General features: G+C 36.1%; 1 protein-coding gene across 1 annotated transcript in view; it reads right to left on the bottom strand.

Annotated features, from left to right (window-relative positions):
- ADAMTS19 (ADAM metallopeptidase with thrombospondin type 1 motif 19) overlaps positions 1 to 16017 on the bottom strand; it is a 154825-nt gene that overhangs the window by 23225 nt on the left and 115583 nt on the right. The window contains exons 17-21 of the mRNA XM_090131681.1: positions 7928 to 8085; positions 7011 to 7164; positions 4117 to 4252; positions 2495 to 2699; positions 581 to 733 (exon numbers count right to left, since the gene is read on the bottom strand). Coding sequence (XP_089987807.1) covers positions 581 to 733; positions 2495 to 2699; positions 4117 to 4252; positions 7011 to 7164; positions 7928 to 8085 — 806 coding nt within the window. The remainder of the gene's footprint in view (positions 1 to 580; positions 734 to 2494; positions 2700 to 4116; positions 4253 to 7010; positions 7165 to 7927; positions 8086 to 16017) is intronic.

Consider the following 16017-nt stretch of genomic DNA (forward strand, 5'->3'; position numbering starts at 1 on the left):
TGGAAAAGAAACACAGGAGTATCTCACCAAAGCATGTAGTGCACACTGCCAATTGATAGGCTGTATGCTGCTATCCAGACATTCAGGAACTTCTTGCTGGGAGCCAAACACAGTATTCAATGTGTTTGATATTTTGTCTTAGTAAGACATCAAGTCAGAGGCAAGCAAGAAAATAAGTCTAACAGAAAATAAAGAATACAGGCAAGAGAGCTGCTACTTTGCTTAACCAAGTGTTATCAGAACTTTCAAACAGTTCTGGAAAAGTAGTAGTAGCATATTTGCAAATATGAACACTTAATACATTCCATACTCTTCATGTCTCTGACAGTTTTGCCTGCCTACTGGAAACACTAAATATATGTACACATTTGCACAATACTGAACATTCAACTCATTCACATTTCTGACTTTTCTTTTACACTTTGGTCACACTGTGACTTCATATTTTGAATATGTATTTTTTTCTAATTATTATTTTTTCATAACTGGGAGGGTCCTAGATCTCTAATAGAAGCCGTGCAGAGAATTCAGCTAGCAGAACGTATTGTGCTATGGGACAGCAGAATCAAGGATGTCTCACCTTAGACCAGTCTCCCATTCTCCAGACATAGCATTTGGAATAGTCCTCACAGTCCTCTGCTTCTTTAGGTCTTGTGGACAAAACACATTTCTTGCGGGGATTGGTGCACCTCACGGTCCGATGCCGTACTCCCTTACCACACTTTACAGAGCACTGTTGGAAAAAGATGCTTTTCAGGTTTCTTCAAAAGGCCTCTGCCAATGACTTCTGCCAAGCTATTATAAATACTTCAGGACTTCAACGATTTCCTGACTTTCAATCCTTGCACAGATACTTGATTTGCTAAAAACTAACACATGAACAAAAATTCTGTATGAGGCAGAATGATCATTTTTAGATTTATATGTGAAAATATGTAATTTGATGAAAAAATATTTGCTTAGTAAAAAACTAAGCTTTAAAAGCTGTGCTTGGATAAGGAAACATTTAGAAAAGATATGATGAAATGAAAGTTGCAGTAAAAATATAATGCAATCTTTGTCTGAATAATTAAAAGAAATATTATGAAAAAAAAAACACTAAATGAAGACTATAAGTACAAGGCATGAATCAATTTCAAATAAACTCCACCTTTATAAGAAGAAAAAAAATAAAATGTAAAAGCAAATACTCTAAATCAATGCAAGAATCCAGCTGAATTTGAAAATTCAAATTCACAGCATATACAGCATGTGAAAACTCTCCTCAAGTTCCCTAGAAGGTCTTAATCTATGCTTTTTTCAGCTATTACCACTTACGCTGCCAAAAATTATGCCATTTCCTTCTTAAAACATTATCACTGCTTTTGATCATCCCACTGCTTGCAGATCAAAACTCTCCTTTGCCAAGCCAATTGCAACTGCAGGAAGCAGTAATGGCTAGCTTCCAGTTCAATGGTGATAGTAAGAATGCCGATGGGAAACACCTCTCTCTTCAAAATACATTTCTTCCAGCAGAAACATGCTTATTTATTTGTTATCTCTCAAGTGAAACAAATCAACTAAACCACATGGGTTTCTTTCTCAGACCACTGTAAGCATGCCTTATAATGCATCAACTTTTGCATTATAAATGACTGTATCAAACCAACAACTGCTGATGATTATTCCTCTTATCTCCATCTTAGCACATGCTTTTTCTTTTTGAAAATATTCCCCGTGCTGCTGACCAGAGAAACCCAAACAAATCTGTATACCCACATTCAGAAGCTGCTATTCTTATTTTGAGCCTGGAGGGACTCATAGCACAGCTCAGAATTGCAGCATTCTTCAAGTGGAGGGAGCAGCTTTAAATAACCCCTTCAGCTTTTCCAGACGGCAGTGATAACAACTCCCTTCTTCCTCCACAGTCAATTACTTTAAGAATTAGTATAGCTTCTTAGAAAAAGAAGAAAATCAAATGAACATACAGCCCGCACTAATGCTTCAGGATAAATGGATCCAAAATTATCCTATTTACAAGCCCTTTGGCTCAGTGCTTGTACTGCTCTTGGAAAAAGGAAGGGAACGTCCTTTTTTTTGCATGCAGCTTCACTCACAGCCTCTGTGAAGTAAAATGGAAGCTACAGTCTGATCAACCTCCCTTGGTACAAAAATACCTCTCAGACACTCACAGCCTGAACCCATATTTTGGCAGCTGGCAACTGTCTTAATTCTGCTTACCTCTAGTTAGCCATTACTACAGTCAGGATGTACTTGATTACATCCACTTGAAAACAGGCCAAAAGAAACTGTTCCAGGACGTTAACTAGGTAAAATGTAGTAGTTCTATACTTGTTTCCCTAACTTGTTTTCCTAGTCCTAGTTCCAAATCATTGCATGAGGATCCTGAAACACATTTTGCTAGGAAAAAAAAAAAAAACAAAACCCTACACTCTCAGAAAATACTAATGCATAAATAAGCATTGTGTCTGCTTATATGCTGTAAATGCAGCACCTCAGACCAGACTCCCGCTTCCCACACAGTCATGCAGTCTTGGCCTTCACAGCGCTGTGCAGAAGCAGGCTTTGGCCCAAGGCAATCTCTCTCCCTTGCTCTGATCAGGGTCCCATTTCTGAGCTGCTGTGTGCAGGCTATTTGTCTGTTTTGTGTCCCTTTTCCACATGTCCTTGAACATGGAGTCCATTCAGTCATCATCCATCTACAAAGAAATACAGGCAATACAGTAAGAAGAAATCAGGATGGAAGAAGCCCCATTATATCACTTAATCTTTTGCTTACCAATAATTCCTTAGTCAGGATACACTTGTAAATGTTCTCCTTCCTTTCAATTTTACATTTAGCACTAAACAGACTAATTACTAATCTAACATACTCTAAACTTAAATACTACTCTGTGATTCTATTAATCAGTTAACGTTCACATCATCAGTTTGCATGTTTTCAGAGTACTCTCTTATCATTACAAGTCCAATTAGAAAAGCTCCAAAATAGTGTTACACGTTTCAAATACAACAGTCTACTAACCAACCTGTATTTTCTGTCTATCTCTATGGCTACCTGTATGTCAAATGTATGCCCTGCACCTATGTCCATCATTTTTTAAAAGACTCAGTTTCAGAACAGAATCAAACTCCTGTGTGTTGTTCTACAGGAAGCAGAGGAGTTCAGACTCTCTCATGTTCTTTATGATCAGGCCTAAATATAATCACTTAGCTTAAATCACAGCAAGTAAGGCTGATGATGCAGCTTGGCAGAACCCATGTACCTGGAAAGTAACCATTCTAGGAGATAATTTTCCCCAAATGTTTTGTAGCTTCAAACTGGCCATACACCCTTAAAATGAGAAGTTCTGCCATTAATGTAGTACACAAGTTTATCCCTTATAGATTTGCAAGGAAACTGAAGTTTAACAAATCTCCAACATTCTGACATTTATTGTAAGAAAGCTGAACATTTAACTGAGTTTTCTTTATTAGTCTAAAGACTCAATTTACAATTCACTGGAAAATGACTAAATTGTCAAACTGTCTAAATAATGCAATGGACAATGCCTCAGAAGAATAGCAGACTATTTCATTTCCATCAGTTCACTGTCTATTGTCATTAACAAAATAAAATGCTAACCTGGTCAAATATGCATAAAGAAATCTATCTACTCTATCTACTGTTTAATTGTCTCTGGAAACACAAATGTTAATATTTCAGTCTTACTTAAAATGTATTATAAGTTGTATTTTATCAATCCTAATATTTCATGATTTACAACAAAGCTATGTCTACTGGTCCATTTTACACACTTTCTTCAACAGTATTTGCATTACATTTCCTTTGAATTGAATTACATTTCAATTTCATTGTACACATCACAGTGAGAACTTCTACCAAAGAAAGTAATAAGCTGCTTTCTTGAATGATAATTCATTGAGACATGTTCTTAAGGGCTCTCTTTAATTCAGACTTAAGATAAACAACATTAAATGTTTCAGCATCCTCCATATTTCGCAGTATAACTTTTGGGAAGTGTGGCTTTACTGCACATTGATTGCCAGAAGCAGTAAATGCTCTTGAGATTTTTACATTTAGATATAACTCTGATACAATCAAATCACTATTACCTGGTTTGGCATGGCTGCTCATTGCACTTTCGGATCTGTGGTTCAGGTTTTGTTAAATATTTGCACTTCTTGTTGTCCACATGACTGATATTTTTATTCATAATCTTTGTGCAAGAGACTGTTGTTTTTCTTTCACCTAGTAGAAGATAAAGCAGGTATGCAGAGAAACCAAGAACAGACAAATTTGTTAAATGAATGCAAAATCTATCCGTACATCAGATGTAGTTATTCTATGCTCAGTTTGGCAAAAAGAAGTGAAGAAGACAGCAGCGAGCCTAAGGGAGATACTAAGCTTTTTAGGGAAGAATGCATTTTCTTAATCCGGTATATCTATACCAGTGTCATTAGAATATTGCTGCAACAAGTCATATTCTGAGCCCCACATCTCACTGCTGTAACTGCTTCCTCCTCAACCAAGACCACAGTGTTGAGAACAGCTTGTGGAAAAATCACATAGAAAGAAGACATGTTTGCTTGTTAAGTTAAAGGAAAGGAATAACAAATCCTGTCTCCCTGTGTTGCTTGAGTTTAGCAGTTCTGCTTTGTTTAGTAGCAGGTGTGGCTAGCACTCAGGTAAAAGGAAGCACTGCTGCAGCCTTCAGAAAGAAGACACACTAAAGAGAAAAGGCCATACAGTCTGATCTGTAGCATAACCATTTAGGAACCTGTTTACTGCTGGTGGAGACCTAATGCATGTTCTGTTATGTAAACACTGCCTTTACAGATGAACTGACACCTGATTCTCTTGAACAGGTAGGAAATCTGAATTGAACGCAATGATTATCAGAGTGTAATCAGAGTGGAGTATAGTTTTTAGAAAACTAGCAAGGCTTAATTAAAGTCTTCACTTTGTAGAAAATAATTTCATAACCACTTCTTCCTGTTTCCATCTGGAAGTTTGCTGACAAATGGTGTGTGCAGAATACAGTACTTAATAGCGGTTAGAAATGTGCCTGCAGATCAAGCAGCAAAGTTAGAAATAGTAATTTTCAATGTGACCACAACTGACATTTAACACACTGTTTGTATACGTGAGTGCACATGCAATTTATCTCTTACACACAGTGTCCAAAACTTTTGACCTCTTTTTTCCACATTTACATATACCTCTTTGCATCCATATTCGTGCCTACACAAAGAATGCTTTTCTGCAACACAGGAAGTGGCAGACCAGTGACATATGTAAATATGCACAAAGTCAGATGGCTTCATCAGTACTTTCATCCTGAGAGATGTTTTAAACACCTTTAAATAAGGAAAACTACTGATATGTGTATTCTTTAATCAGGTACATCAAAGTATTGATGATAAAAGTTCAAGCACAAAAATTTACACAGGGAACAAGCTGCATCATTTTTATTTCACTATTACTTCATATTAAATGAAATAAATAAAAAGAAGAATTAAAGTGAGAAAACTTTTTGACATGTATTTCAGAATATTTGCAGTTAAAAAAAAAAAACTTTCATGGAACTTTGCATTAACTCAACTATTTCAAACAATAATAAAAAGTGATGGCCAATTACAACAGAGAAAAGTATGATAAAAATAAACATTACAGTAAAACACTTAAATATTTATTTAAGCATTAATGTAGAAAAAAATCACCAGCATAGTGCATTTTAGGACTTTTCCAATTGATAGGTAACTCCAGAAATATCTGAAGCAATAATGAGAGATTGTGGTAGCATTCCAATTATTCTAAAAATACTTCAGGAAACTGTAAAAAGCATGAATATTCCAAGTGAATATGAGTGCACTATGAAGAAACGGGGGATGATGCTAGTACCACGTACAAAATGCCTTCAGGGAAGAAGCTTTCTTACCAAACCACAAAAGGCATGTTTATGGAAACTACAGTAATCTGTCGTGACACTGGGACTGTTTGCAGAATCAAAGTAGCTAGAACACTGTGTTCTTTGTGTTGCTGTTATGAGAAGGTAAAGTGTTTCCAGGCTTTCTTATTGCATTACAAGTTGCATAGCAGTTTTCACAACTGCTGATCAGAGCAGCCATGATTATCAAAGCATGAAAGACAGGTATTAATAATTAATATATTATTCACAGTATAAGTCTGAAAAATTAATTATGCAAGATATTAAAAGATCTCGGTGGGTTGCCTTCATTAAGAAATCCCTCACATTTTCTAATAACTAGCTTCTAAACAGTTACTGATTGGAAAGGATTTTGTTGCAGTAATATCATTCATATTCCAATATTTGTTCTCATATTGGCATTTAGTTCTTCCAAATTCACATTTTTTACAGTTTACAAACATAAACATAGGAAAAATATTACATAAGCATATTAATATCTGCTGTTGCTATATTTGTTCCGTATGTTTCTGGATCATTCTCAACTCATCTAACTAATGTATTTGATCTGAGATTGGGGTTCAGCTCTTCTGAAGTTTGAAATTTCTTTTACAGATCATTTATCTTAAGTAGTTCCAAATACAGAGTGGAATGCATATGAACATTCTATTCTTGTTCTAGCTCTTACACTTGTACTTCTTCTTGGAAACTGCATCTTGAATTTATTTTTTTTAATTGAGATTTGATTCCTTCACTATCATTTTTTTCTACCTACTTTATTTAGTTTGTATCTTAACTAGATTATCATTAAGATAATCATTATAGTTATCATTATTCTTTTAGTATATTCAGGAAGAACAAAAAGAAATACGTCAATCATTCTATGTAATCATACCAGCTACAATGGGAACATTACTATTAAACACACTACACTGACCACCAGAGTTTGAAATATTAATACACCATTTGTTCTAGTTCGTATATATATATATATATATATAGGGTAAATATATATACAGGGTAAATATATAAATATATATGCATTGAATGTTTGCGTTGTTTTTTTGTTTTTTTTTTTACCTCCTCCACACACAGCATCACAATCCTCCCAGCCAGAATGAGTCCACATGAAAAGAGGTTCCGGTACTTTAGAGCTCTGATTCTCAGGAGGAGGATCCAGTGGGATTGTGTACTCATAGTGCAGACCATAGCTCTGGTCATGGAAAAGCAGCACCTGTCAATTACAGAGGAGAAAAACATTCCTTTGAAGATAAGGCACTGAGGAGAAAACAACAGAATTTATGAAGAAATAATCTTGAAGTGCTTGACAGAATGACTTATTCATTCAAGGCCAGGCTGGATGTGGCTCTGGGCAGCCCAGTCTAGTGGTGACTTTGCCCATGGCAGTGGGGTTGAAACTAAATGATCTTTGAAGTCCTTTTCAACCCAAGCCATTCTATGATTCTTTGATTCTAAGATTCAGTAGCTTTTAGAGTTTTCTGATAGATTTGATGGGAGAAATTGCTAGAGGTACCTAACTCAGAACTATGGGAAAAATGTTTTTATTTAACAGAAAGGTCTAAAAGCTCCCCAAGTAAAATAATTCATTAAAATAAAAAAAAAGAAAGAAACAAAAACAAAAGCAAAATAAAATTCATAACAAATCCAGGGAATTGTGTTTTCAGTACTCTTAAAAAGATGATGTCTTCCCTAGGTATGAGATATTTCAAAGTATTTAGACATTCAAGACAGTTTCTTGCAAGTAAAGAATTTTGAATTGTGAAGTATTTCTGCATCATTTCTTCATCTTTTCTTTTGGATTTGTCACTTGGCTACCAACTTTTCCTCCCTACACTGAAGTGTATCAAAACTCTACTTCTTAATGGAGAACATGGTAATTTCAACCTTGAAATGGCAGTACTGTGCTAAATTTAGCCAATGGCCCAAGAGGATAGAAAAAAAAGGCTAAATAAAACACAAAATTCATATTGTCATACCAGTAAATGTAAAGGAGAAGTTGTGGGACCTTTGGCAGAAATCTTCTCCCAGAGACCTCTTCGAACATAATGGACAGTGGTCCCAGCAATATTGAACGCTCCTGAATGTTCTATCTTCCAGTCACTATTGATAGACTGTTTACCAGCATCACGAAGAGCTGCAAAAATACATTAAAAATGTTTGGTCATTAGTGATTCTGGCCTCTTTCCACATGCTGATTGGATAATATAACTGAAATCACCTAAGTCTGCAAAGGTACGTAGTTAACTCCAAAAGTAATGTCTCTTGTTTATTTCCATGGAAAGTACAACAGGTGCAAAAAGCACAGTAACATTATTTGATAAAACAAGTTATCAGCTACAAAATACTACCTTTCAAAATAGTCGCCACCATTAGCTATGCATTTTTACTAGAAATGAACAAGAGCCTGTGCACCGTACTTGTAAAATTCTGCAATAGCAAAGGTGACTCACTGTTTCACAGTGCTATGACAATGTTGTTGCTAGGAAAATATTGCCCACACAGTTGATCTTTCATCAGCCTGAACAGGGGTAAGTCAGAAGGCACAAATCTGGGCTGTACAGTGGGTGTGGTAGGACAGTCCAGCCAAGATTGGCAGTGCTCCACAGTCTTCAAACTTCCACGGGGCCAGGTGTTATTTTGATGCAAGAGAAAGATTGTCTTTTTCTCTAGCCTTATTCTGGACGTTTGAGACTTCAGCTTTGTCATCATAGTGATATAGTGGTAAGAACTGATGGTTTGATGGGGTTCCAGGAAATCCGGAAGGATCATCCTATCCCAAAAGATAGTGCACATCACTTTACCTGCTGAAAGCCATCTCTTTTTCTTCAATGGGGAACTGACATGTCAACACTCCATAGATGCTGTTTTGACTCCAACTAGTAGCAGTGATACAACATCTTGTAACTGCTAATGATGCAGTCCAGGAAGAAGTCATCCTCAGCCTCGTATTGGTTGAACAGGTTCTGACGAACTTGCATAAAGCATTCTTTCTGGTTCCATATGAGTATTTGCAGGACCCACGTGGCACAAGCTTTGCAATATTTCAACATTGCCATCATCACTGCCAATGCACTGAAACCAGTATTTGGCTCCATACACAATTTCCTGGTCATAATCCACTCATTCATGTGGATGACCTAATTGATATGCCTTTCATTTCATGGTGTGACAGCTGTGCATGGGCATCTGCAGTGTGGCTTGTCTTTCACACTGCTGTCACCACTACTGAAATACAACACCCACTGCCTCATTGTGCTCACATCCACTGTTTAGTCTTTACAAATGTTCAGGAAGCATCGATGAATGTCAATGGCTGCCAGCTTTTCCTCATGAAAGAGCTCAATTACACACATTTGCTTCAGACACACTTCCATGTCAGACGCCATTCTGTAAGACTGTCCCTCTGCTGCCATCTGTCACATGGCAACAAAACATAACAGGAGATTGGCAGGAAGGTTCAGTCTCTTCTGCCATACTACCAACATCCGTCTCTGACATCCTGGTCCAATATGGTAAAATGGGAGATATTACTTTCACAACAGCCCTTGTATTTATGAATGCTATTGTACAGGAACTTAAATTGAACAATTTTTGGAAGAAATGCTTGTCCAAACCACATATGCATAACATTAATTGAATTTAAAATGTTTTATTGCCTAGTAAGACTGAAGGCTCCAGAATTCATTAAATTAATTTAAGACAAAAACAATTATTCTCCATTCCTAGGGTCTACAACCTTTACAAGACAGAGATATACCATTTTCACAAGTTATTTTTCAATATTTGTGGAACTACATTAGAAAAAAAAATTCTGGTTCAAAATTATTGCTCTCTAACCACTAAATCTATATTTTTCCCACCTCAAAATGTAACAGTACTATTGTTATCCTGCTTAAGCACTTATTTTACTCTATTATTTGCTCTAACAAACAGAAACAGATTGTTCTTTTTGGTCAAATTATGATTTAAAAGCATCACCAAGTCAGAAAAGATATTCAGATATTGAAAACACAGTATATTACTATTTTTTTCTATATTAAACTCTGCAGAAACTCTTCTGTGAGGAACCTTTATTTTAACCTTTTTTTTTTTTTTTTTTAATTTTATATAATTCTCTTATTCAAAATAATATCTGAAATAGGCATGTGAAGGAAGATGTACTTGAAGTCACCTTTTGGACAAAAAGTTTACACATTCCTCTTCACTGAAATTGCATGTTTGGCATCAAACTGTTTTAAGAGAACCTCAACATCTTAACCCTTGTCCAAATTTTCTTATTTAAACTTGTAAGTTAATGTGAGTCATTCCTGTAATTGTCTTTTCTCCTATTCATATTTATACTGTTATGTTTTGTTTCTATGGGAAACAATGGCAATAGCTCTATGGACTGGCAGCAATACAATTGCATAAGACATCACTGATGTGTACTACTACAGTGCTGTGTAATAAATGTTAAGATTATAAAATCCATCAATGCCTTGTGCTAAAAATAACAAGTCATTTTACAAGATCTAAAAATTGGTATTTCAGGTTTAAACATTCTATAACTAGTGGTAATTGGGTTCTATTTAGTTTTAAAACTGTAGATGCCAATCCTCTTTCTAGTGTAGAAAGAACACAAATGTAAATGACGGTGCTGGGGTCTAGTTGAGTAATGCTGCTCAAATGGAGCAGAGTTTCTCCCTTGAGAGCAGTGGACCTTGTACTGTCTTCTGTGTCTTTAAAAGCAACATTATGTGCGACTGCACACAGATGTGTTCAGAAGACTTGAAATCTCAGTTCTGGAACACAGAAATATGTCAGTTCCTGCATTTTCTTCTCTCAGCTTCCTCAGCTGAGAGCCTGGGGTTAAATGAAGGAAGAATGAGTGTTAGCGTGCCTAAAATTTAGGCTTGGATTCAGGTAGTCCAGCTTCTATATCTGACTCTGTCTCACCTCTTATTGCAAGCTAGTTCACTCAGTTTTAATCCATGTCACATGTGTAATCCCTACTCTGCTTAGCTTTTGATGAAGGAGGATCTCCTGTACAGAGTAATGCGACATAGGAGGAAAATTCAGCACACAGGTGTATTGCTTCTCAGGCTATAAAGCATACCGAGTAATATACCAATAATGAAAAAGACAAACAATAAAAAAACTTATGAGGAGGAAAATCTACCAGAAGAAGAAGTGTTTGTGCAAAAAAAAAAAAAAAAAAAAAGGGAAATGAATGTCTTTGGAAGTTGTGAATTTGAGTTTTGTTTGTTTGTTTGTTTGTTTGTTTTTGGTTTTTACAAAATTTAGATATACTCTTCATAAAATAACCAAAACAGCATCACTTTGGCTGAACTTGATTTTGTCAAGAAAACTGGCAAATATAAAAAATATATGAATCTAATTTCTAAACCAGAATGCTTTCACTGATATCTTTTATCAGGGAAGTCACTGTTTCACCTGCATTAAGGTTATTCTGTGACACCTTCAATATATTTTAAGAGTAGTAATAATCAAAATTTGAAAAGTTGAACATAGAAAATTTCAATTTATCAACTCAGGAAGTAGAAAAATTCCATCTTGATCTTATATATGGTGCCAGTAAAATTAGGAGTTACATGTAATTTGGCATAATGCCTTCTTGTTTCTGTTTTTACTAAGTAAATTATTTAAATTTTATATTGAAGCATTTATTTCCAATGTAAATGGAAAGTTATTTGAACAAGTAAATGTTTAGAGATGCTGAAAACTACTATACTTATACTTGCAGTACCATATGGGATATATTCAATAAACGATATGTCTTATAAGTAGAAACTTCTATTGGATGCTGCTTTATTTTCTATGAGGTCACGTTTTAATGCTGATAGTTCCTTGCTGCTTTCTCAAAATTAACTAATGAAGGGACATGATATTACCTTCTGCAGCAAACTTCCCATTAGTTGCTGCTGCTTCAGTCTTTTCCAAATCATTGCTTTGATACTAAGGAAACTAAGTAAGAGAAGAGAAATCAAACAGAAATGCTATCAGGTGATTATGCAGCATGTGTCAGCAAAGGAATATTTTTTGCTTAAACCAAAAAGCTTAAAAAAGCTCAACTGCCACGAGTAACTGGCCCTCAGCCTGACACAAGCCCATTTTCTACAAACTTTTGAGCACAACCCATCAGCCAATTGCTCACCAATCACATGTTTTTGTCGTTGGTCATAACAGTAATGAAAAAGCAGAAGAAGCTCACAGGTTCTTTTTCATTTTATAAGCAATAACAATCAATTTATAGGCTACATCCAGAGGTATGCATATTGCTAAAAGTAATTTATGACATTTCAGCACTACTGTGACTAATTAGCCCCAACTGATCATTAATATCCAGGAAATCCTTCTATTAAAGTCAGTGTTATTATTATAATGAGAAACTGAGAACAGGAAAAGGATCGTGTCTGTTTTGTTATGATTTGACAATAAATGTATTTTGTATAGAAAAAAAAGACTGACCTTACTTTCTCAGAAACCTCTTGAAAATAAAATGAAAAAAATCAGGCTGGCCTGCTTAATCACTGTAATTGGTAGCAACTATTCCGTGGTAAATAGTAATAAAGTTACAAGTATCTTATCTATAGGCAAATATATAATCTAATGAAAATTAAAGACTCTTTAAGACTACACATAAAATAAGTGCTAGTCCGTGCTTAAAATTAGTAAGTGCTACTTTTGTTTCCTGCCTGGCAGTGTTCACACATACAGTGAACTTATTTCCAAAACTCATGTAACTCAAAAACTGATTCCTGACAAACCCATTTTCTTCGTTACGTATTTTCATTCACAGCTTTGCTAACACAGAATCACAGAATCACAGAATCACTAAGGTTGGAAAAGACCTATAAGATCATCCAGTCCAACCATCCACCTGTCACCAATGGTTCTCATTAAACCATATCCCTCAACACAACATCCAAACGTTCTTTGAACACCTCCAGGGTTGGTGACTCCACCACCTCCCTGGGCAGCCCATTCCAGTGCCTGACCACCCTTTCAGAGAAGTAGTATTTCCTAATGTCCAGCCTGAATCTTCCCTGGCGAAGCTTGAAACCATTCCCTCTAGTCCTATCACCAGTTACACGAGAGAAGAGGCCGACCCCCAGCTCGCTACAACCTCCCTTCAGGTAGTTATAGAGAGCAATAAGGTCTCCCCTGAGCCTCCTCTTCTCCAGACTGAACAATCCCAGCTCCCTCAGCCGCTCCTCATAAGACCTGTGCTCCAGACCCCTCACCAGCTTTGTTGCCCTTCTTTGAACACGCTCCAGGGCCTCAATGTCTTTCTTGCAGTGAGGGGCCCAGAACTGGACACAATACTCAAGGTGCGGCCTCACCAGAGCTGAGTACAGGGGAACAATTACTTCCCTACTCCTGCTGGTCACACTGCTTCTGATACAAGCCAGAATGCCATTGGCCTTCTTGGCCACCTGGGCACACTGCTGGCTCATGTTTAGCCGAGCGTCAACCAACACCCCCAGGTCCATTTCCTCTACACAGTCTTCAAGCCATTCCACCCCAAGCCTGTAGCGTTGCTTGGGGTTGCTGTGGCCAAAGTGTAGGACCCGGCATTTGGTCTTATTAGACCTCATCCCATTGGCTTCAGCCCAGCTCTCCAGCCTGTCCAGATCTCTCTGTAGGGCCTCGCTACCCCCCTCGCTATATATATACCCCTCGCTAACCTACTTGCACTTCCTTTATCACTTTTATTTCACAGAACTACAACACATATTCTCTTGGTGTTAGATATGAAAGAGGGGAATACTTAATTGAGGTGGTACAATTTGTATCTGCTGCATAATTCTGTATAGAAGAAGGGCTTTTTTTTCTCTATGGAGAAATTTGAGCTATATTAAAATATGTACATGCGAAAATATACTATTGGTATTTATTTTTATAAATAACTTATCTGCGTGTGCTGAGCGGAAAACATAGCATGATTCCATATTGGTATCAATCTTCACTCCTATTTTGAAAATGACTTCAAGACAGTCCATACCACTGTGGTGCACAGTTTTACTGACTGTGAAGGTAGAGCTGATTCACATCATTTTCATGTTGTCTTCTGCTTTGGCAATGTAAGAGCTCAATAAAGATTTCAATCGGGTTTAAGCACAATCTGAATAAAATAAACTTCCATTTACTAATTCTGGTTGTTTTATGGAATGGGTTGCTCAGCTGTTGAAAGTTCTAGAGCTCTTTATACACACAGGAAATGATTACTGGGTGCTTAAATATAAGCTGACTTTTTCTCCCTCACTATTTCAGCCGATGAGAAAAATGGGGGGTCAGTAAAAAGGCTGTTTAAACAGTAACAGATCAGCAACAACTAAAAATGTGCATATTCTTATCTGGAAAATAATTCAAACTCACTTTCATGAACTTGTTTGCTTAGTTTATATTGCTAAACACTTCGCTAAACTGTTTGCTGATATCTTTCAAAGGTACAGACTTAATAATAAATGTTAAAAAATAAGTATTTTTTTCATCTTGATGTAAAACAGTTTCAATTTTTTTTTGTTATCAATCACTGTCCGCAGCCTTCTACTTATAAAAGGAAAATATGGTTAATCTCAGGGGACTCTGGCCTCTGCTATGGGACCAGGTCCTCAACCAGCTTCCAAGGTGTTTTAAAACAATTAGCATTTTCAGAAGTGGGTGATTCAAAATTGTGTGTAATTTGTCAGATCCTGCCTGCTTTCCCACATTCTTCACCTCATAGGCCCCAGCAGTACAACTTCTTTTTTTTTTTTTAAAACTAGGAAACATACTTCATAAAGAAAACTGGACAAGAACACCACATATTTGTCAACTTGACATCTCAACAGAATGAGGAATTACAGTGCTATGCAGTGTACAGTTGCAGGTGTTCAAAGGCATCCCTGAAGCAGCTTGATTGTGTATGCCAGAACAATTACTCAGCTCGCAGAATGGCTGAGGTAGGAAGGGAAATCTGGATGTAATCTGGTTCTGCTCCCCTGCTCAACCAGGGACACCTGGAGTTAATCCTCTTCTGTATCTCAGTTAAAAACAAATAATTTCTCTCATTTCCAATTACCACTGAGAAATTTCAGGTTATAGATTAAAAACTATCTGTGTAGCTAAATACAATTAAGTATTCTTAGTAATTCATTACGGGTCTGGACCTGACGTGCCATTTTGCAAGTGTCATGCGAGTGTTATAATCTCAAAATTTGTTTTATCTCCTATAAAAAAAGAAAATAAATTTCCTTCCTGTATTCTACTTTAACAACTTTTAAAAAGTAAACATTTGTCAAATGGGAAGGAAAATGTAACAGCAGACAAGGCATAATCTTAGACTGTAGGAAACTAGATCATGCTTGAAACAGTGTGTCTATAGCTGTAATTGTGATAAAAATTCTCAAGTAAATGACAAAACAAGACTGGCAGCAAAACAGTTTTTAAATTCACAAAATTACCACTGCACGTTTATTCCTTAAAATTACATCTCAACATTCTTTTCCAGAGATCCTAATTCTAAAATAAATGAGTTTATTGTTTAGGAAATATTCTCAAGTTAAATAAATACTTGTTTTTAACTCTTCACTACTATAAATAAATTATATTTCTTAATGGAAATTATTATAGAAGTATTTCTGAACATGTATTCCTACTAAGGAAAGAAGCAGAATTTTGTATGTATTTTCTCATATAACTTAAGGGTAGGAGAAATAACTAATATCTGGCTATATCACAATAGGAAAAAAAAAACAACATAGTTTTTTAAAATCTGTGAATAAATCCTCCAGAAGACATAAGAGATAGGCCATATCTAGAGGCATTCATCAGTTCAGTAAATGCAGTTGAAGGTTATACTTTACATTTTCCCCTAGGATGACAGAGTTCCTGTTATTGTGGTATATGTTGATATATCTCAGATAAAGAGGATATTTAAGGGGCTCAGAAAGAACTTCTCTGAAGATTAGCTTCCACAGTACATTATACAATGATGCTATTGATGTGGACTGTGGTTTTACTAATGAATTTAGTATCATCATCACAACTTCCATGAAAACAGCGAACAGCATTTATTTTGATT

This window comes from Phasianus colchicus, chromosome Z, assembly GCF_987193195.1.
Source record: "Phasianus colchicus chromosome Z, bPhaCol1.hap1.1, whole genome shotgun sequence".
NCBI classification, from domain to species: domain Eukaryota; kingdom Metazoa; phylum Chordata; class Aves; order Galliformes; family Phasianidae; genus Phasianus; species Phasianus colchicus.